Below are 22,779 nucleotides of genomic sequence, written 5' to 3'. Positions count from 1 at the left end.
TTTAGCTTGGCCGATCAGTTGGAGCAAACAACTTATAGTCAATTAGTCATAAGCTTTTGCACTTGCGGTATTCAAACTGACATTAACGTGACACAGAACCAAGACTAAATTGCACCATGGTACATTGATCAACCTAACATCTTTAAGAAACACCTTTTAGAAAGAAATTCATTGATCAAAGGTGAATTCTACAAAGATCAACAGATTTCAGAAGGCTTCTCAACATATAATCTATGAGAATGCTGTGAAATGCAAGATTCAAAATGTTACAAGCTGCCAAGTACACCCTACAATCCTACATACATCTTTGTCCTACACATTACATTCAGCACAATACCTTCTGCTACAACATTAGAACCACAATAATCTCAAAATAACACTATTACAACTAATTGTATCACTCCCAATTTCCATCAGAAACTTTAGCATCATTCCTTGCCGGAAGAAGCAACACTTCCTTACAGTTAAAACTAAAACTACAACTTGCACATCACACAATACAAACATAGTTTAATAAAAATTCAAGAGTAATGCAAACCCATAAGCAAATTAAGAGTAATGACCAATATAGATAAACCAATATGGATGTTATGCACCAGCCATCTGGATAGCTGAATTCAAAACTAATCAACTCAAGTTAAGCAACAAAAAAATGTCCAGATCTTCAGCTCTTCATGCACTGCTAATTAAGATAAGTTCGTCATTATATTGGAAGTTCTACCCGGGTAATTTTCAAAGTTCCATGCTCCACTCATGAACTAATCATGTTGAATTGGAATCTGGAAAGCTGCTGTGGGATTGTAGATATGACAGGTCCATATCTCTGCAATTGAGAATTTTGTTCATGAGAAAATACAGCACAAATGAAGATTGTACGTTAGAAAGAAAGAAGCAAAAAATAATAAAAGGGAGAAGATTAAGAAGGAATTAATGTTTTTCATCCTAATAAACTACAGCATTAAGAAGAAGGGTACGCGAAAAATCAGAAGGCATGGCAATACACAAATATTTGGAAATTAGCCGCAGCATCAGAACTTATAGTTTATAGCGAACACATGGCCAATTATTAGATGATATGTAACAGGTTCCATTACCTGGACATTGTCATAGAGTTCAAACAATGGAACAGCAAGGAGTTTTAGGTTCTTTGGCACAGCAAAATACTCCCTCTCAGATAAGTGTACAAGGAAAAGCTTCTTACACTCCTGCATTACAACATAGGGAAAAATCAGTACTTCGCAAAGATTGAGGAAGGGGAATAAGCAATAGAAACATTATTCCATGGTTTCTGTTGTAGATTGGGTCAGCCATCACCTTAGGTTTTGTTATGTGAGGAGGGCAATATGGGTACATTATAGTTTCAAAGTTTGGCCTCCACCAGATAGCGACACATTCCCCTATCTGCATCAAGGTTCCAAGGTAAGTAACAAGCATTAACAAGATAGAACATGTAGCGTCTGCAAGCTCACTAAGGTTGTATGGAACACGCTTGTATGAATACTAAATTTCAGAGCTTCAACAAATACAATTGGTGGCACATTAAATTGACAAACTACAGCTTCACATAAACCAATGTCACTATTATGAAAAATTATACGTATAATGCTTCTATCATTCTCATTCTTGATGCTCGGGCACATTCACACATATTTAATCGCTTCATCAAACATGCAATCAACTTCCCTTCAAGTTATATTTCTCGTGTTTTCCACTAGCCCTATCAGGCTTTTTTTATCTCTCTAATTTACACTGAGACAGAAATATAAAAGTACCTGCCAATCAGGGACAAGGTTTGCTGAATTAGCACCAAGTTTGCTGGTGAGCTTTCTTTTCAGCCCCTCAATCTCTGCAACACAACAAGATCCACCCCAAAAGACAATACAACACAACACAAAAGGGGTTAGTCTTTGACAATATCATGCATACACCGTTAAAACGGCAGTGTAAAAAGGTATAAAAAAGTATCCCCTTACCATTCTCTCCAGGCTTCAACCGTCCACCAGGAAGTTTGCAGAAAGTGTTTCCAATCTGCAGAAGCAGTATGTGGGGGTGATTATGCTCCTGCACCTGCACAATTAAAAAAAAAACATGTCAAACCCCAGGAAATTACGCAAACACCTACACGTATATGTCCAGACTAAGTTCACCGCCAATCTTCTTCCATGCCACAATTCACACATAAATTTCGCATGAAAAACAGCCGGAAAAGAAAACGCCTACCATACCAAAACATGACCTAATAAAGGCAAATTGATAGCTAATAACCTGATAACCCTTTCACATAAACATAAACACACGAATACAATTCGCCTATATTAGTATTAAAACCCCTAATTATATCGCAGCTCTGTCGATGCACAAATTACAATAGCAGATGTTCTTAAACCTACAAATCAGATTATAATCATCCAAAATGTGTCCATTTATGGTAACTTTAATCGCTCTAAATCATCTTAAACTGTAATTTTACACGACAAAATTACCGAGTTATACAATAACTTACCAGTAAAATTGCTTCGACGCTAGTCCTCATCCCCTCCTTCATATAGCTGTAAATTCAAAAACAAACACAGAACAGCAAATTAGGGTTTTAACGAAAGCATACAGAACCTTCAAGATTACTGAAAATTGAAATACTAATCGGAATCAATTGAAAACCGAGAAGAAGTAAAAACGACGCGGCGTACTTGACTTTCATGCGGGCGAGGCGATCGGCGACGGAGGTGTCCTTCTCCATCTTGGGCTCTTTGGTCCCGAAAGTGTAGCTCGACAGTGGATAGGTGTTGACCACCGCCGACGTCACCATTCTGATAGCTCCGGGGAGATCTCCGGCGTCTGGAGATTTTGATCTAGGGAGCTTTTTTGGGAGTGTGGGAGAGACTGCGAGAGAGGGAGAGATTCAAAACCCGAAGAAGAAAGAAGAAATAAAACCCTGGGTTTTTTGTTATACACTTATACTCGCGTTTTTATTAACACTTGCCCGCAGTGTGGAAATTACGCGTCAGAGGCAGGTCTTCTGCCGCTTGATTTGATTGACACGTGTGTGAGAAGATGGATCAAACGGTGGATATTTTTGGTAAGCTTTCTCCTTTTGATTAAGTGAGATTTACTTGCTTGTTTTTACGAGAGAAATATCCTTACACAGGGCAGCCCTACAACGGTAGGACATTACCGATATGAGTTATGGTAATATTTGCATATAGAAACGACATGGTTTTGCAACCAACCTAGTTGCAGGTGAAATTAATCTTAGCATAATAATTGGCGGGGTGTGTACTCTCGAAATTATTTGTCAACTTTGACCGTTCCGTAACAATGATATATTACATATATAATTTAATAATTTAAATTATAACATAATTATAAAAATAATATTAAAATCTAATAACAAAAAACACGAAAGAAATTCAGTATGAATTCAACCAAAATACCAAACGATTGATGATTGAAGAACTAATCGAGACGTGTGTGATACTACATTGTCCTTAAAACGTTTACGCATTTTCTACCGGTGCAAGGATGTTTGGCGCTTGTCTCTCAATATAAAACGACTAAACAATTCTAGGAAGTTGCACTACTAACTAGAACTCTCAACGAACTCGAAAAGTATCTATTTCTATCACCGGTCATAAACTAAGAACACTTTGAGAGAGGGAGAGCTGATTGTGGTTGAAATAATTTTACAATTAAATGATGATGATTATTTATACAGTGAGGATTTTACAATATGCAATGAATAAAATGGTTGTTACAGGAAATCAAAAGATCATAACACACATGAGTTACATATGTTGCAAGCAATGATTTTCAATCTGTTACAAACTTATTCATAACACACAATAACGTTTCAATTAAAGTCGTTACAAAAAGAAGAATTTGAACAATCAAGAGAAGTGTAAACGTCCAGAAAGAATTTTCAAAAATGCAAAAAATATATACGTTCCGACCCTAAATTCGGTGTTGCATTCGTGTATGCAGGTTGCATGAGCTTCCCTAGTGACCTGAGATTTGCACCCCTCAGCGCGTGCGCGAGAGGATATAAGGAAGCTTACACACTTTACAATCCATAAACAATTGATTACATATAAAGTCTTTCCAACACTTCTCTTTTCCAATGTGGGACAAACACTTTCTCACATTTTAAGTAGTCATCCTTGAGTGACAATTTCTTATTCACCCACTAACCAAATTACACAAACAAACATATGATCTTGTAGCCCTCATTATAGAGAACTCAAATCTATGTTCAAATTTAATTAATTATAAGTTTAAATTAATTTAATTAATCAATAAAAATTTGGTTTTAAATGGTTTATTTAATTATTTTTCCAACATATAACAATAGAAGATCGACCAATCACGATAGCCTCTAGTCTCATTAGAAGAGCATCATTCTCAATCATTGAGGCGGTGGCTTTAAGAGTACTCCCCGTACTCATACCATTAGGGGATCAAGTTTCCATACCCGCCCAAATACCCGTTAATAGTAATTTATTTTAATATTAAAAAAATCCAATAAAGTACATAAAATATTAAAAAATCAAAATAAAAATCAATATTATGATAAAATTATATCCTTATGTCAAAAATTATTGTATGTGCAAATAATCACAAAATATATTTTGATATTTTTCTATTTATTTAATTTGTCTATTAATTTATTTGAGTGAATATATATTAATTAATTATATTAAATATATAATATATTATTTAGTGGGTATGTGGATGAGGATCGAAATATTATCCTCGCTCTTTACACGTTTCCGCTATCCGAATAGCGGAGATCTCCGTACCTGTTACCCAATTGTACCTGAAACACTCTCCCATTAGGGTCGAATACCCGTGGGTATCCTGCCCGCTGGGTATTTTTGCCATCCCTACAAGAGATTCATGTACAGCTCTACTATCAGTTGATCAGTACTATTCTGGTTTAGTCACGTTTTGTAACTTTTGTTAGCTTACGCTTCTCGAGCTTGTCTAAATGAGATTACACGTAGAGCCGTATCAGTTGGTACAAGCTGATGAACAAGTGATACATTTATATGGCTTCCACTCCTTCCAGCATTCAACATGCATATCTCAAACAAATGAAGCAAGATACATTATCAAAAACCAAAATAAACAACGATAGTACGACAATCAAAAACAAAACTATATGCACAAACGCACATGCACATCTTGGAATACAATTGCGTAGTGGATTTCAATCATTTTATAAACTACATATACCCGAAAATGTTGCAGGCCACCATCATGTGAGGCTCACCTCATTCTGCTCGATCACTACTAAAATAGTAACATAAACATGCCTACAGAAAGCAATACCAATTAATTAAACATAGCTCTTAAACATACTCGTGATTATAGTAATGCCATGCAATTAGTAGTATTCTTAATCTTTGTTTATGAACTGTTGCTTCAATAGAACATACATGTTGCAAAACAATCCATAAATCCAAGTCGAACAAAATAATATCTGTAAATTATGTTTGTATTTTCCTGTTAATAACAAAGAATATTAAGGGAAAATGGGTTAGAATTAAACCATGCTTATGGTTAATCCAAATCTAATGACTTTCTTCTACCCTCAAAAACCTGCAAAACCCCATCGGATCCACCCGCCACGAGGGTACACTGGTCCTCATCGCCCTTCTGCCGCCAGCACACACTGCTCACGAACCCCCGGTCATCGCTTCCCATTGGTCCAAACCCATGCACCCAAACGGGTGCACCCCACTTAACATCGTACACATACACCTGATTATTCTCCGACCCGCACCCGAGAAGCCCGCCGCTTCTCCAAACCGATAACCCGACAAAGCTCCGGTTGTTGGTATGACCCGAATACGTCCGAATTTCCCGCGAGTCTTCTGCGCTCCACATCTTTAGACACCCGTCTGTCCCGGCCGAAACCATCGTACGACTGTCAAGGAACCTCACGTACGTCACGGTCTTATCGTGGCCGTCGAAGCTCAAAACCGGTCCCGCCGTCATTCTCCTCGCGTCGTACACGTAGGCTCTCCTATCAGCGCATCCGACAGCCAGGAGGGGCCCGCCGAAGGGATTAAACTCAACGCAACAGACCGGGTTGCCCGCTTCAGATGGAACCACTCTGGCCACAGAGTCGCCGCCGTCGCACCGCGGGTCCCACATTTGTAGGGTGCCGTCGTCGGATCCGGATGCTCCGAGACTGGGATCGGAATTGGAGTAGTCGAGGCTCCAGACGCGGCGGCCGCCGTGCTCGTCGCGCTCGAAGACGGGGAGGCGGGATTCGAGGTCGTACTCGGTGACGACGCCGTCGTAGTCCCCCGACCCAAGGACCCGGCCTCCCGATCCGGAGCGCCAGCGGAGGCTGCTGAGCTTGGCGGGAGTGCAAATGTAATAGTCGCATGCAGCCGCGTGGTCTAAAGAAACGACGTCGTTCCCAGGTTGTTCATCACTTCGCAGCAGAGAGCTGACGCTGTAGATTCTAATCTTCCTGGCGATGCCTCCGGTGGCTAGAATCGTCTCCGACGGGTCGAACTCGATGACTCCCAGAGTGTTGGAGATTGCGCCGCCAGTGGAGGCGGTGGGGGAGGAGACGACAGTGGAGAGAGAGAAGTCCCATTCGGACCTAGTATTATTGGTGGTGTGAAGACGATGATGGTGATGATCGGTGGGTTGGTAATCTTGTTGTTCTCGCCGTCGTTTTTGGTCGGAGTTTTGTAATGGTGGTGGGATTGGGGAGTGGAATGGTGGGTTCATGGCCCAGTCATGGTTAAGGGGCGGTGATTGTGGTGGCGGAGGAGAGGGCAAGGGTGAGAGACATTGGGGGTGTTCCTCTAGCAACTAAAGGCTCCCGTACCCTGGCATAGGACCTTTCTGTCATTGGTGGAGGAGGTGGATAAATACTTGGGACTTTTCCATGTCTCCCTTGTTTGCTGTTTCCATCGCTGGTTCTTAATGCCTTAAATTACATCAATGCCCCTACAACTAACAACGTCGTCTACAGAGAGTTGCCAAACTTTTTGTATGCACAATGCACCAGTAATCTTTGGTCTCTTTGAAATAATTTACATGAAAAGATCACCATGTATCTATGTTGTTAGCTAATTTTGGTCATTCACACAGGTTTATGAATTCGAAGACATATGATGTGTATAGTCGTGTTGAAGAACTTTGCATAAGTTGGAGGAGTTCGAAAGCTGGTAAATTATTGGTGGAGAATCCAGTCAATTTTTTTTTTAAGAAATGAGAAGTTACGTAACATTGCAAAAAGTTTAGAGACATTTCATAATATAAATCTCATATGTACTTCCCAAAGATTTGAAATAATCCGGTCGAGTTTTAAATGTTCCAAGAATCACTATTATCAGAGAAAGAACAAGTCGATCTTCAATACTTAATAATTTACAAGTATTTATGTATCACATTAAATATTTCAGTTAATTTAATCCGCGTGTTTATTGATTTACATATTTATCATATTAAGTGTGCAAAAGTTTTGGCTCATCACTAGAGCAACACAATTTCAGTTATTTAGTTAAAACTTCTCATTTGCCAAAATCATCCATCACTGAGGTGACATCATTCTAAGCTGACTTCCTTTACTTGGTGAAATATTACATCATAATTTCAATGAATTCGGTAATACTATTAACCTGCAAGTATTGCATGGGATGATGGGATGATAGAAATATGTCTTGGGTTTATATGGTATTTCACGACAATTACTCAAAATACAATTCAAACCAATGAAACCATATACAGTATAGAGATTACATTTGAAATAGTTTATAGAAACCCAGGAAGGGAAAGATGGGTAGCGTATATTAATTATTTGGTAGACTAATAATAAAAACTGAAGCAAAGAGCTAGTGGAGAAGGAGGCACAGGAGAAGTCTGCGTTGGTTGCATTTCTGCCTCATTTTGGGTTATGGAAGAGGTTGTGGCCACAGCCTGTGCTGTCCCCCTCGGCATTACGTGGTTTCAGCACTGCCTTTTATCGTCCATAACTCCATATCACTTACTTCCCTTCCTTGCTCATATTCCAAACCCCATTCAAACCAACATGAGATCTAGGTCGCCACTTTCTATTTGAGTCTTAATTAGATCTAAAATGACCCTAACTAGTAACCCCTTCATATACTTGATTTTCAAGCTAGTACAGTTTCTTGCGCGCGTTCAACTGTATTTACCCGCCAGTATTAAATGCGTTTAGTCACTTATTAGTTAGTAGAGACAGATTTTGAGACCGACAGTCTGATCCGTCAATGATAATTTTATACGTACTAAATGAAAAGATAAACTCGTCAATGGACTTGAGACTTAAAACAAAAAATAAACTTTTTTGCATGCATCTTTTCATGAGTATTTAACGTTCAAGAAACTTGAATACAAGATCTAAGTCGGAATACCCTAAATTATCATGTTCAAAGGGAGGCGAGTAAATGAAACTCCATCTCCTACCTCAAGTAGAAACATTTGGTGATATATTGCGGTTGGGAAGCAATGATTGCTCAAGGATGTACAAGCGTACCCCAGTTATATTTGTGGACTCCCTCCTGCACAAGGCAGCTTTTCTGATCATGAATTCCACACAATTACAGATTATTCCTTAAACTGTTACAGAAGAGTGTTTAAATTCACGATGAGTACAGCAGTGTGTGTATTAATAAAGGCTTCCGTTCCAGCTAGAAGTGACGAAGCAAAGATAGAAATTAAAGAAACAGAGCTGTAGATTCGTATCCATCCAGTACTTTATGTGCGCGTTTGGGGAAGCTTATAAGCTCCTTAGCTTATAAGATGAGGAGAATACCCGTTTGGTAAAAGCATAAAGAACTTACTTATCTTAAAAGCCTAAGTCATTTATGAGGAATAAGCAAAAGTGAGTGACTCCTTCCTTATGATTATAAGTCACCGCGTTTTCGTTTCGGGAATTAAGTGAACTTCAAAAATGACATTGGGTACCCTTGACTATAGCTGAAAATTACTAACTTACCAATATAAAAGCTCAGATGAACAGAAAACTTACCTGCAGAGCGCCTCCATTTCTCTTTTATTTCGTGGTAGTCTCCTGGTGTGCCTCCATTTTTCAGTTCTCCTTTCCATCTTTGAGGTTTGCAGCTGCTCAAGAGGTAAACAACTTATTTCTCCCCCTTGTTCCTCATTTCTTCTCTTTTTGTTTATGGGTTTTGATTAGTGATTGAAATTATTATATGTGTGAGATCTAGTGTTTCTGTCTTTGAAATTGAATTTCTTTACAAGTGTACTACTCTATTGTATATCATTCTTGAAAATGATACAAAATAATTCCATCAGATGTACTCTATAATATAGTCAAGAAGTTTATAATTGTAATGGTGATTGTATATAGATTCATATCTACTCTAATTGATTCCTCTACTTGTCCTCTTTTTTTTAGGCATCATAGAATTCTAGGTTATAGGATCATCATCAGCAAGTTTAATCCTCTTACATTTCAGCTTGTACAGTTGAACATATAAACATGGCAACACACACACACACAAATAAGAAATGAGAGCTAACTTTTCACCAATTTGGAGAGGAACCAGCTGCTCTATAATATACTATTAATAAATTGTTATTCTGCTGTGGAATTTGGTTTGTACTACTTCCAATAGTGAATAGAGAGAGAAAGAGAGAGAGAGTAGAAACAATGTAAACATTGGCATTACAGTTTGTTGTGTTCAACTAGAAGATTACCAGAAATTGTATGTTTAGTTTGTTTAGAGCAACTCTAATAGAGAGGTCAAATTTTGTTGTTACTAAAGTTTACTAGAGGTAGTAAACTTCTACTGGGGGTATTAAACTTGAAAAACAGTATTTCTAAAGGCCATAACACACCTTAAAATGGAGAAAATCAACTTAGATGCAAAAAAAATAAAGTTTACTGGGGTTAGTAAAAATTTTACTAAAGTTTACTAGAGGTAGTAAACTTCTACTGGGGGTATTAAACTTGAAAAACAGTATTTCTAAAGGCCATAACACACCTTAAAACGGAGAAAAATCAACTTAGGTGCAAAAAAATAAAGTTTACTGGGGTTAGTAAAAATTTTACTAAAGTTTACTAGAGGTAGTAAACTTCTACTGGGGGTATTAAACTTGAAAAAAAGTATTTCTAAAGGCCATAACACACCTTAAAATTGAGAAAATCAACTTAGATGCAAAAAAAATAAAGTTTACTGGGGTTAGTAAAAATTTTACTAAAGTTTACTAGAGGTAGTAAACTTCTACTGGGGGTATTAAACTTGAAAAACAGTATTTCTAAAGGCCATAACACACCTTAAAACGGAGAAAAATCAACTTAGATGCAAAAAAATAAAGTTTACTGGGGTTAGTAAAATTTTTACTAAAGTTTACTAGAGGTAGTAAACTTCTACTGGGGGTATTAAACTTGAAAAACAGTATTTCTAAAGGCCATAACACACCTTAAAATTGAGAAAATCAACTTAGATGCAAAAAAAATAAAGTTTACTGGGGTTAGTAAAAATTTTACTAAAGTTTACTAGAGGTAGTAAACTTCTACTGGGGGTATTAAACTTGAAAAACAGTATTTCTAAAGGCCATAACACACCTTAAAACGGAGAAAAATCAACTTAGATGCAAAAAAATAAAGTTTACTGGGGTTAGTAAAATTTTTACTAAAGTTTACTAGAGGTAGTAAACTTCTACTGGGGGTATTAAACTTGAAAAACAGTATTTCTAAAGGCCATAACACACCTTAAAATGGAGAAAAATCAACTTAGATGCAAAAAAATAAAGTTTACTGGGGTTAGTAAAAAATTTACTAAAGTTTACTAGAGGTGGTAAACTTCTACTGGGGGTATTAAACTTGAAAAACAGTATCTCTAAAGGCCATAACACACCTTAAAACGGAGAAAAATCAACTTAGATGCAAAAAAATAAAGTTTACTAGGGGTAGTAATCAGCTCCATGGTCCACTTAATTACTAGAGTTTTGGCTGTTTCATAATATAAGAACACTAATATAGATCATCATAGTTCATATGTGCTATGCATATTTGTGTACTATATAAGAACAACTAACGTACTGGACCAAAATGAAGAACACTAAGATACTTGAACATCAACCATGTACAAATTAGATATATATATATGTACAAATTTATATATGTTTGTATGTTTCATGTTAATTTATGTCAATCCTCATGTGTTATATAGATGGGATCAGCCGTATGGAATCCGGTATTAGTAGACCTACTTTGTGACTTAGTTATCAAGGAGGTGGAGGCTAATAATCAACCAAATAGTCATTTGAGCAAAGAAGTGAAGATTGTTATTGCAACCATGACTCTTCATAATTATATAAAAAGACATGCAAATCGTGATGCCCATTTTGTTCGTTGGGCAGAAATGGTGGTTGACATACCAAATGATGAGGTAGAGATGGATAATGATGGAGGGGAAAATGAGCATGGTCATGATGCACGGGAAATTGAAGCAATAAGAAATGAAATCACTCAAAGTTTGATGAGTGCGCGTATAATATGCAATTATTTGATGCAAATGAAATATATATATATTGTTATTTGGTTTTGTAATTTAGTTGAATGTGTTAAGATATTTTTAATATTATTTGTGTCAATGACAAATGTGTTTTGTTATTAAGTATAAGAAAACATAGAACATTTATTAATTTTACTTGAAGTCAATGAGAAAGTAAAAATTAAAATACTAATGTAAAAGGGTAGTGATAGATAAAAAAAGAAGTTAAAAATTCATATTGTATTTGCAAAGAATCAAGAAAGAAAATATACTATTGGAAAATAAAAAAAATATTTTAAATTATTTGGTGTCCAAAATTGTCATTATACAAATACAAAGCATAAGCCAGTTTAAGTTTGCCAAACACTCTGCACAACTTATGCCATTAAAAGTCACTTAAAAAAGCCAATTTACCAAACAGTCAGCTACTTAACTTATCAGAAACTTATTCTCAGAAATAAGTATAAGTCAACTTATCTTATAAGTCACAGCTGCGCCAAACACACCCATACATATCCATCCAGAAACTATCTCATTACCTCACCTGTGTTAGTTGTTATTTGTTACATACCCTATGGGCCAGGGATCAATGATCACTGAACAAGTCCTTTTCTATTTCAAACTTTAAGGAATCAAAGCATTTGTCCTTTGGGGTTTCTACTTTCTAGTTTTAGCAAAGCCCATAAATGTATGAATGTAGCTCATTAATATTGGGTCTGCCAGAAGTGTTTCATATTCTTCTTTCAAGAAGAAGGGGATGTGCCTTTGGTAAAAACTCAAGATGCTTGAAAGTTTGCACTCCAAAATGGGACACTTGAAACCAATTACAATGAAACTTGTACTTGCGACACACAAAATTCCATACTAATGGCCTATGGTTTAAAACTATAATTTAGATTGATTAGCAACTTCAACCGATCCATATCTCATTTTCGACTCATGTTTGATTCGGAATCATCAATATTAATTCATGCTATTTTTCACTAATGAGACAATTTCACGATGCATACATGTTCACCATTTTTAATCACAACATTTTGTCTAATAGACAACACATAGTTTCTCTTCGTATACTTCTAATTTAAACTTCTTATTATGTTCAAAATGTATTTGCGTGACGAGTCTATTCTTAACTAAATAAATAAAAACTAAATGAGACTGCGTGCATTTTGATCATACGACATGTAGCCTTCTCCCATCCAATACGGCAATACGACTCCAAACCAAGCGCGCCAAATCAACACATCCCTCCCTCCTTCCTCACTCTCCTCCAACTCGCCTCTGCAAATCCCCCAAAAATGGGAAAGCAAAAGCAGCAAGTCATCTCCCGCTTCTTCGCCCCCAAACCCAAACCTCCCTCCCCTTCTTCTTCTTCTTCCTCCCCACCACCACCAACCCCACCGCCCAAAATCACCGCCACCGCCACCTTCTCCCCCTCCAAACGCCTCCTCTCCTCCCACCTCTCCTCCTCCCCCAAACGCCCCAGGCTCTCCCCCCACACCCACAACCCTATTCCCAATACCAATCCCTCCCTCCACCAGAAATTCCTCCAGAAGCTCCTAGAACCCTCCACCACCACCACCCAACCTCCTCCTCCGTCAAACCCTAAGTTGACTCCCTTAGAACTCCAGGTCGTGGACCTGAAAAAGAACCACCCCGATGTTCTTCTGATGGTGGAGGTCGGTTACAAGTACCGGTTTTTCGGGGAAGACGCGGAAATCGCGGCGAGAATATTGGGGATTTATGCCCACATGGATCATAACTTCCTAACGGCCAGTGTCCCCACTTTCCGGCTCAATGTCCACGTCAGGAGGCTGGTGAGCGCTGGCTATAAGGTTGGGGTGGTGAAGCAGACCGAGACGGCGGCGATCAAGGCCCACGGGGCGAATAAGGGCGGCCCGTTTGGGAGGGGACTGTCGGCATTGTACACCAAGTCGACGCTGGAGGCGGCGGAGGGTCTGGGGGGAGGGGAGGAGGGGTGTGGTGGGGAGAGTAGCTATTTGAGTTGCGTGGTGGACAAGAGTGAAGATGTGGAGGGTGGTGGAGTTAGGATTGGGGTTGTTGCGGTGGAGATTTCGACCGGGGATGTTGTGTATGGAGAGTTTGGTGATGATTTTATGAGGAGTGGACTTGAGGCTTTTGTGCTGAGCTTGTCTCCTGCTGAGTTGCTTATTGGGGATCCGATTTCGGAGCAAACTGAGAAGGTATAATTTGGTGGAATCACTGAAATGTATGGTTATCTAAGTTTGCATTACCATCCCGTGATTGCGTTTACTGAGTTTGACTGATGTGTGTGTGATTATTTTCGTTAGTTGTTAGTGGCTTTTGCTGGACCTGCTTCGAATGTCCGCGTGGAGCGTGTTTCGCGAGAATGCTTCAAAGAGGGTGGTGCTTTGGCTGAGGTTATGTCTTTGTATGAAAAGATGGATGATGATAAGTTAGGGGATCAAACTAAGATCAGTTCAGAGGTTTTAGAAAAGGGTGATCATCGTCTGGGAATTGTGGTATTGACAAGAACTATTTGTTCGTGTATTTGCGATTCATATATAGCACTTATGTCATTAAGAACCGTTTGTTTGTGTCTATATCATGTATCTTGGATAATTCGACTATAAGGTTCATATACCGTACCTGTGGAACAACCTATCATTATTGCAGCTCTTGTAACTGCTTTTTCTCGACTCTTATGTTTTTTTCCCTGTTTTGAAAGGGAATTATGGACATGCCAAATTTAGCAGTTCAAGCACTGGCCTTAACCATCTGTCATCTGAAACAATTTGGGTTGGAAAGGATCCTTCACTTAGGAGCTTCTTTCAGGCCATTCTCGAGCAACGTGGAAATGATTCTCTCAGCCAATGCACTTCAACAATTGGAGGTGTCTTTAATATTTTCACCATCAATATTTGGAGTTTTTAAAAAAACAACTGATATATGTACAGTTGTAGACAACTGACATACATTAGGATGAAAACTAGTTATCCATTTTTGCAATGAATTATGGAATTTACGTTTATACTCATACTTACTGCAGTCCCACAGATCTGTTACAGTTGTAGATCTGTGTCATTTATTTTGATAGTCTATGTGTTCACATGGAATTGATTGATCAAGATTTGTGAAAAGAATGCAGAAACGAACTATATCATGGACACTATAACATGTTGCTACTTGGCTGTCAGAAGCTGAAATTTTCCAATTATGGAGCCTTGTCTTGATTGTTGTAATGCAATAGCCATGATATGAAAATGATACTTTTTCTATATTCTGAATGCTGCAAGAGTTTTCTCTTCTTAAATTGACACTAGGTAAACATGTCCAATGTCATTAGGTGCTGAAGAACAACAGTGATGGATCCGAATCTGGCTCCTTACTGCAGTGTATGAATCACACTCTTACCATTTATGGTTCAAGACTTCTTAGACACTGGGTATGGTGATCAAGCAGATTGTATATTGGTCCTCATGAGATTTCAGTTTTTTGTTTTTTTCGGTAGTTGAAACTTGATAGTTATGTTGGATGGTACAGGTAACACACCCTTTATGTGATAGAAACATGATTTCTGCTCGTCTTGATGCTGTATCTGAGATTGCAGAATCCATGGGGTCTTCTAAAGCTTGTCAGATTATTGAAGGGGAAGGTGCAGAAGATTCTCATGTAACAATTGTGAGACCAGATTTCAACTATATACTTTCTTCAGTTCTTACAACTCTGGGAAGGTCACCCGATATTCAGCGTGGGATAACCAGAATCTTCCATCACACTGCCACCCCATCCGAGGTAATGCAGGATTGCTTCTCCAACCTGTTATTCTGTCTGTAAATCTTTTGATGTCTTCTGGATAAATTGATCTTATCGTATGTAATATTTGATTAGCTTTAGACACATATACACAAGAAGAGACAAATTATTTAATAAACAAGCTAGTGAAAAGAGAAATTACCTTTAAGTCAATAGTTGGTGATATATACTCTTTTCACCTTGCCGGTTCGTTTCAATAATGGGATTGTGCAGTTCATTGCAGTTATTCAAGCTATTTTATATGCCGGAAAACAACTTCAGCAGCTTCAAATTGAAGAAGAGGGAAGTGAAAAAACTTTGGTTGGAAAGGCAGTATGCTCTGAGCTGTTGAGGAAGTTGATATTGACTGCGTCGTCGTCCAGTGTAATTAAAAATGCTGCAAAACTTTTGTCTACACTTAATAAAGAAGCAGCTGACCAACAGGATTTACAGAACCTAATCACAGTTTCTGATGGCCAATTTCCTGAGGTAAGTATTAGAAGTTTTGCACTCTGATATGATGCACACCCATATTTGGCTTATCTTTGCTGCCTTTTAATTCATTTACATAGACTCTTACATATTTATTTTCTTAGGTTGCCAACGCAAGAAAAGAGGTTGAATTGACAAACGAGAAATTGAATTCTCTCATAGGTTTATACCGCAAACAGCTTGGAATGCGCAAGTTGGAATTCATGAGTGTCTCAGGAACAACACACTTGATAGAGGTAGTTAGTTGAGTTACTGTCTTAGACCGACAAACTGGAAAAATGGCTATTGCTATCGATACCATACTAAACCAAAAGCAACTGAACTCAAAGGCCACCTCTGAGAACCAGGCCACTTTAGATATATAATTTATAAATCTATTCTTTTCAGCGCTCACTAACTGATTTATTTTTTTTATTTCGAGTGTTCTTCTTATCATAAGCTGTGCCAGTTGGTGCTGTTAACATTTCTAATGTAAAATGATATTGCTGCAGTTAGCTGTGGATGTAAAGGTACCTTCAAATTGGATTAAGATTAATAGCACCAAGAAAACAATCCGGTATCACCCACCTGATGTCTTGACTGCTTTAGATAATCTAGCCCTTGCAAAAGAGGAACTCACCATTGCCTGTCGTGCTGCGTGGGATAGCTTTCTAAGTGGATTCAGTGTATATTATTCTGAGTTTCAAGCTGCTATTCAGGCACTAGCCAGTTTAGATTGTCTACATTCACTTGCTGTGCTTTCAAGAAATAAGGTAATAGTACCGTGTTGCATATTAATTCAAAATACACGCTTCATTCTTCAGCTTACGTTGATGTTCAATAGTATAATCGTACAAAACTTTTTTTTTGCAGAACTATGTTCGTCCAGTGTTCGTATATGATGATGAACCTGTCCAGATACAGATCTCTTCTGGACGTCACCCGGTACTGATACCTGTATAATGTTCATTTGGTTTAAGAATGTAGTTAGCTATTACAAATGCTTTCAAGTGTCATTACCGTTTACCACACATATTACATGCTGATCAAATACATTCATAATCTGATGTGAAATCTAATCTTAGTACTCCAATTGACATTGAGAAACATGGGTTTCAACCTAGAGTCTATGCAAGTCAAGTTTGTTCTGCTGATATTAACTGCGACAATTGGTTTTTGAAGGAATCATTAAGACTGATGAACTATGATTTCTGTAAAAACAAAAATGTTGCGAAACAAAATTTCTTGGCTCATTTTGAGTTGTGTTTGTTTCAGTACTAAGATATGAACATTTCTATCGGTACTGTGGCCTTATCTTGATAGTTGCAATTTTTGTTTCCAGGTTTTAGAGACAACATTACAGGACGACTTTGTTCCAAATGACACAGATTTACATGCTAATAGAGAGTACTGTCAGATTATTACTGGGCCCAACATGGGCGGAAAGAGCTGTTACATTCGTCAAGTTGCTCTCATTACTATTATGGCGCAGGTGAGACTAGGAGCTCCTAGATGTGATTTTTTTAAGGTTTTGGTGATACAAGGGGATTGGTTGAGGCTATTAATTATATATTATTAATAATATGGTGAGAGGCATTTCTAGCTTTATGTTTCGATTAACAAGCTGGTTCTCTTCTGCTTTGTATACATATTCATCTCCTTTTGTGTTATACTTTAGCTATTATAATGAAATTAGACATCTTGCTCATCTTTTATTTGAGGAATCTCTAATTGTTATATATTGTGTTCTAATTCTTTCAGGTTGGTTCGTTTGTACCAGCATCATTGACAAAACTGCATGTGTTGGATGGCATCTACACTCGAATGGGTGCTTCTGACAGTATCCAACAAGGGAGAAGCACCTTTCTTGAAGAACTAAGCGAGGCATCACACATACTCCACAATTGCACATCACGCTCACTGGTTATCATCGATGAGCTTGGGAGAGGCACCAGTACACATGATGGTGTGGCAATTGCTTACGCTACATTACATCATTTGCTTCAGCAGAAAAGATGCATGGTCCTCTTTGTCACACATTATCCAAAAATCGCTTCTATCAGAACTGAATTCCCAGGCTCAGTAGGGGCTTACCATGTTTCTTACCTGACTTCCGAACGAGATAGATGTACATTGGAGGGGACATCAGAAAATGAAAATGTCACGTACTTATATAAACTTGTGCCTGGCGTTTCAGAGAGAAGTTTTGGTTTCAAGGTTGCAGAGCTTGCTCAGGTACCCATCTCTCTCATTCTCTATCCCGTGATGGATACACAATCACCCCATTCTCTAGCTTAACTTGGGCACTCTTTATTGTGTAGCTACCTTCCTCTTGCATCAGACGGGCCACTATCATGGCTGATAGGTTGGAGGCAGTAGTAAGCAGTCGAGAAAGAAGTAGATACAGCAACAAGTATCTGCCACAACCACAGACAACAGATCATAAAGAAGAAATGCAGTTGGAAATGCAGGGATCTCCTGACAATGCTTGTGCCGGAGAGAATCAATTGAAGGTGGACATAGATACCGGTGGTTACCAAGAATTCGTTCTGAATCTGAAAACTGCAATATCTAGTGATGACCTTACAGAAAGCATTCAGCATTTGAACCATGCAAGAAGCATTGCACAAGAATTAGTAAGCAGGTAAATACAAACTTTTCTAGCCCCTATTGATTTCACTACCTTACCGTGAGTAGTTTATCTAGCACTGCATTATAAACTGATACAAGGGTTTGCATATTTCCATGTATTCCGCAGGCAAAAGTAATTATTCCAAACACACCACCATGGAGGCTGAGGTAGAGCGATGAATCTCATCAGTTTTGTATCTCTACTAGTTTCCAATCTCCATCGCCATCTTTTGCGAATTATGAATTAACCAAACACTATGGTTTTAGGAAGCAATCTTGATCTCTATCATCGTTTTTACCGAAATGGTTTCCGATTAACTTTATTTATTTTTTGTTCGTACTCTGCTTAAAAAACTAATTTCTAAATCGATACAAATTAACTTCTCGAAACACAAAAGGCAACTTATTTTTACCCTAGTTTTACCACTACCTTTTACCTTCAGTAGTGAATCCCAGTCTGATCAAAATCTTGACTGCCACGTCATCCAAAAGTAGTGGTAGAGCAGCTAGACCTCGGAAGATTCTATTCCCAGTCAAAAACACAGACTGGCAGGTCGTTTTGGGGAGATGGCACCGAAAAAATAGCAACCCGTTAGAGAAGAACGATCACGTGATGGGAGCACGTGACAACCTTTGGGTAGCTAGCAAGGGGGCTTTTGGTAATTTTCGTGGAAGAGAATCCGCCTCAACAGTTTTTAGTAACCAAAAACCAAAAATAAAAAAAAAAAACATTTCTGACATTATGCTCCAGTTGCAGAGCTGAACCTCTCACCAACCACCACCGGCAGCAGCCCCGTAGCAGATGACTGATAAGCCCTTCCTCTCCAGAACCAGAACCGACAGGTAAGGACTACTTCTCTCTCTCTCTCTCTCTCTCTCTCTCTCTCTAAAACTGCTCGCTTCTTTTTGTTTCTGTGAATTTACTTCTTGAATTGATCGGGATTGGAGATCGGTAGGTAGAGGGGTCTGATTGTTTGAATCGCGACTTGAATTGTATTGAGAAATATGGATCTTATCGAGTTTTGAATTGTTCGTACTGTGATTTTGGGTTTTGGATTCTTCGAGATCTAGCAGTAATGATAAACCTGATCTTTTCTTTTGTGTGGATGGATTTTTGTTGTTGTTGTTGTTGTAGGTTGAGTTTGGATAATGCTTCGAGAAATTTGTGGAATCTGTGTTGTTCTTGACTCGCGGCTTAGTTTTTTTGTTTAGAACAGTGAGTGTTTTTTTGTTGATCATACAGTGTAATATGTATATATATATATATATTAATATGAAATATTATGATTTGAGTTATCGAGCGTTAGACAGAAGTGAAGTGGCATTTTATGATTGATAATTGTTAATTTGTTTGTGTAGGCATTGCGATGGAGTAAAGTTGTTTGGGGAGGTTAGGAGATCTGGTGAAATGGAAGACGGTGTGGGTGCTATGAGAAGATGGGAGGATCTGGAGACGGATATCTTGGTGAAGATTTTTCAGTCGTTTGATGTGTTTGAGTTAACTTCGGGGTTAGCTCATGTTTGTAGTGGATGGCGCTTGGCGTGCTGTGATCCTCTTCTGTGGAAGACATTGGATTTGTCGTTGATGAAGTCTAATTTCATTAAAATTCCGCTGGAGCCGTATGTTTATGTGGACGGCCGGTCTGATAAGTTGTTGTCTAGTCTCTTGAAGAGATCCATGAGTCTCAGCCGGGGAAGCATCACGACTTTGATTTTCCATTTCAATTTGTATGTCAGTGATGATCAGTTGACATACACTGCTGAAAGGTAACTCATCTCACCTTTTCCCTTTTACATATCATTACTGTTTTATGTTTAGTTTGGAAATACATAGTAGGTTAGCACGTGACATCCGCTGAATTAGATTGTGGTTTATATGAAGAAGTATTCCCTTGTCAGAATTAAATTTAAGAATTAAGATCTTGCATTGAATGTGAGTTGATTTCCTTAATTGCAGGTGCCCAAATCTGAAGCGACTAGTTTTACCTGCTTGGAACAGAATAAAAAAGACAGGAATCTGCAAGGCCATTTCGTGCTGGAAAAATCTGGAATCTTTGACAATGCCCAGCATAGCAAATCCTCCATACTTCATAGAAGAGATTGCCAAGAACTGCAAGAACTTTAAAGAACTGAAGATCATGGGCCCTTGTGATATTTTTTTTGCTTCAACCCTAGTTGCATATCTTCCCAAGTTAAAGGTTTTAAGCCTCCGGTGCTCAATGCTCCTAAGGGAAGCTCTTCTCATGATCTTGGAGGGACTGCCACACTTAGAAGTTCTCAATATATCACATTGCCTTCTAGTTGATGTCACTCCACCGCCTGCATCTAAAAGAATTTTGAGAGAGTTTGATCCTTTTATCCTTGAGAAGGCTTCCCGACTACGCAGGTTTTTGACATGCATGCAGGATACCTGCGTGATGTGCCAAAGGACAAAAACCGACGAGGGGCTCTTGAGGTGGTACAAGTATGAAGAAGGGCTATGGCTAGAGGACGAGGTGAGCTCCCTTGCTCTTTAGTATGAAAACAAAACTGTAATCTAGTTTTTTAGAAGCTATTGTGTGACCTTTGCCTTTCGTGATTGTATTGTTGTATGGACATAATAAAACTTTTTCTCCATCGAACTTATAAAATGCCCGATGGAGAGCTGTATTACTGAATAATATGTGTTAGTATACTTTTGTACAATCTAAGCTTGCTTTCTCTACCAAACATCTCCACTATTCATATATCAGAGACCAGAAACCAGGAAGTATTGCATTCGTTCAGAGTAGATTTGTAGTAAAGACCTAAAATAACACTGATTCACATAACCACAGTAAACATAAGACATCAGGGCTTCCGCTGCTTCATTCACAGTGCTTGGCGTTTGAGTCTCAGTAACCTTCTGCTTTAGATTACACTTTTATCAACTATGATTCAATGAAATCTGGTATTTCATTTGAACCGCGCTACCTCCTTGTATTTATGTTAATAGCGGATTTGAAGAAGACTGATGTATCTACTTTGGATTTCCCACCCCAGATTTATGTTAGTGATGATAAGGCCCGTCTATACTACAATAAGATTCAACTATTCAAAATATGAGATTCAAATAGGGATTAGGTTACTAATTTCTCAAGAATCTTTAAGTCTAAATGTGTACTCTCAATCGCCCTATATTAAACTAACTCGTCTTTATTTTCTTCAAAATTTGTTTGTAGGACAACATTATACTAATGCTTGTATGATTTTCTGAAACCAAGTAACAAGAAAACTTACAGTAGATTAGTGTCGTGGACATCATCAACGGGTTTCACGAAGCAAGTTCTTTCACAAAGTGCGTTTGATAGTAAAAGAAATCTTTGGCTTATTTTGCCCATCACTTTTATCGTTTCCTCTTTCTCATATATTATCTGATTAACTTGAACTTCATCATCCGGTTCCCATTTCCAACCCTAATGGAAATCACTGACTCCCTCGTAACTTTAAGAAGAAGATGGGACGATCTGAACGCGGACATACTATATTGGATGGCTTACCACAACTAGAAGTCCTCAATGCAGCACACTGTGCGCTTCTGATTGAATCCCCGCAGCGTAATCAGCCTCTTCAAATTGTTGAAAAGAGCTTGATGAAGCTATTCTTGAGAAGGCTGCTCGGTTGGAGAGATTCATAACGTGCACGTAAATGGACCGGTGCGTGACGTGCCAAAGGGCCAGAAACGATGAGGGGATTATGAAATGGTACAAATATGAAGGGCTCTGGAAACAAGATGAGGTGAACTCTCTTGCTCTTTGATTCTATTCAAGTGTGCCTGTTATGCTTGGCACTCCAAAAATAAGTCCAAATTGTTAAACCGGGATTTTTAATTTCGAGAAATTACAGTGCTAAGAGAAAGTTGGAGGAGGTGCATGTCGTGGTGATGATGTGAACAAATATTATGAAGTATTGCATTGAATTTATCACAATCATATACATTCCTTGACTGAACTCTGTGACTCCCAGCTCTAAGCAGTGTGGGTGGAGCTATTTGCGGTCTATTGTCCTCGAAAATCTATGTGCCAACAAATTGGATAGTTGTGAGGAGGCAGAATAGTGGAAGCTCTCTAGCTGATTGATTTTCTTAAGGTTTGTAAGTTGTAACTACTTTTATACTGATCTATGCAAACTCCTGATAAAGTACGTTTTTTTTAATATGTAAATGGCGCTTGTGAAATATTTATTGAATATTAAGTCTTTTTTTATTTTGTTATTCCATTTAAGCGGGGTGGATTTTTTTTTTAGGGAAATGAATTTACTTCATTCGGGGACAATGCCATGTACGACCACAAAGGCCAAACACAAGAAGTGACAAACCATATCTAATGCAAGCTAAACTTAAGGAAAACAAATAGATACACAAAAACACGCTTAT

The 22,779-nt window shown here is 38.2% G+C and overlaps 4 protein-coding genes across 6 annotated transcripts; 2 read left to right on the top strand and 2 right to left on the bottom strand.

Annotated features, from left to right (window-relative positions):
- Positions 1-382: 382 nt before the first annotated feature.
- LOC126802384 (pre-mRNA cleavage factor Im 25 kDa subunit 2) lies at positions 383-2,929 on the bottom strand. 2 transcript variants are annotated; one of them, XM_050530003.1, is made up of 7 exons: positions 2,688-2,927; positions 2,504-2,549; positions 1,974-2,067; positions 1,773-1,846; positions 1,315-1,401; positions 1,095-1,205; positions 383-823 (listed from the first exon to the last, which is right to left on the bottom strand). In XM_050530003.1, the coding sequence occupies exons 1-7, from the start codon at positions 2,804-2,806 to the stop codon at positions 752-754; spliced, it is 603 nt and encodes a 200-aa protein (XP_050385960.1). In that variant the 5' UTR covers positions 2,807-2,927; the 3' UTR covers positions 383-751. The 2 variants fall into 2 exon arrangements, with proteins under 2 accessions (XP_050385960.1, XP_050385961.1); XM_050530004.1 differs by lacking the exon at positions 1,315-1,401 and having other exon boundaries at positions 2,688-2,929.
- Positions 2,930-5,556: 2,627 nt separating this feature from the next.
- Positions 5,557-6,852, bottom strand: LOC126803138 (WD repeat-containing protein RUP2). Its single transcript, XM_050530894.1, is given in 1 exon segment — positions 5,557-6,852. A coding segment is annotated over 1 exon segment (1,296 nt).
- A 5,929-nt stretch (positions 6,853-12,781) lies between these two features.
- On the top strand, positions 12,782-18,709 carry LOC126802284 (DNA mismatch repair protein MSH3). Its single transcript, XM_050529892.1, has 13 exons — positions 12,782-13,711; positions 13,820-14,011; positions 14,218-14,382; positions 14,836-14,934; positions 15,033-15,284; positions 15,519-15,773; positions 15,881-16,012; positions 16,268-16,528; positions 16,629-16,700; positions 17,098-17,247; positions 17,517-17,990; positions 18,077-18,399; positions 18,514-18,709. Exons 1-13 carry the CDS (start codon positions 12,806-12,808, stop codon positions 18,521-18,523), a joined length of 3,291 nt encoding a protein of 1,096 aa, XP_050385849.1. The 5' UTR covers positions 12,782-12,805; the 3' UTR covers positions 18,524-18,709.
- Positions 18,710-19,115: 406 nt separating this feature from the next.
- LOC126802434 (F-box/LRR-repeat protein At3g48880) lies at positions 19,116-21,085 on the top strand. 2 transcript variants are annotated; one of them, XM_050530060.1, is made up of 4 exons: positions 19,148-19,229; positions 19,522-19,602; positions 19,746-20,153; positions 20,344-21,083. In XM_050530060.1, exons 3-4 carry the CDS (start codon positions 19,795-19,797, stop codon positions 20,900-20,902), a joined length of 918 nt encoding a protein of 305 aa, XP_050386017.1. In that variant the 5' UTR covers positions 19,148-19,229; positions 19,522-19,602; positions 19,746-19,794; the 3' UTR covers positions 20,903-21,083. The 2 variants fall into 2 exon arrangements, with proteins under 2 accessions (XP_050386016.1, XP_050386017.1); XM_050530059.1 differs by lacking the exon at positions 19,522-19,602 and having other exon boundaries at positions 19,116-19,229; positions 20,344-21,085.
- Positions 21,086-22,779: the final 1,694 nt, after the last annotated feature.

Source organism: Argentina anserina, chromosome 7 (assembly GCF_933775445.1).
Source record: "Argentina anserina chromosome 7, drPotAnse1.1, whole genome shotgun sequence".
NCBI classification, from domain to species: Eukaryota; Viridiplantae; Streptophyta; class Magnoliopsida; order Rosales; family Rosaceae; genus Argentina; species Argentina anserina.
Note: the sequence above shows the minus strand (reverse complement) of the source record. Positions and strands in the feature narration are given on the sequence as shown.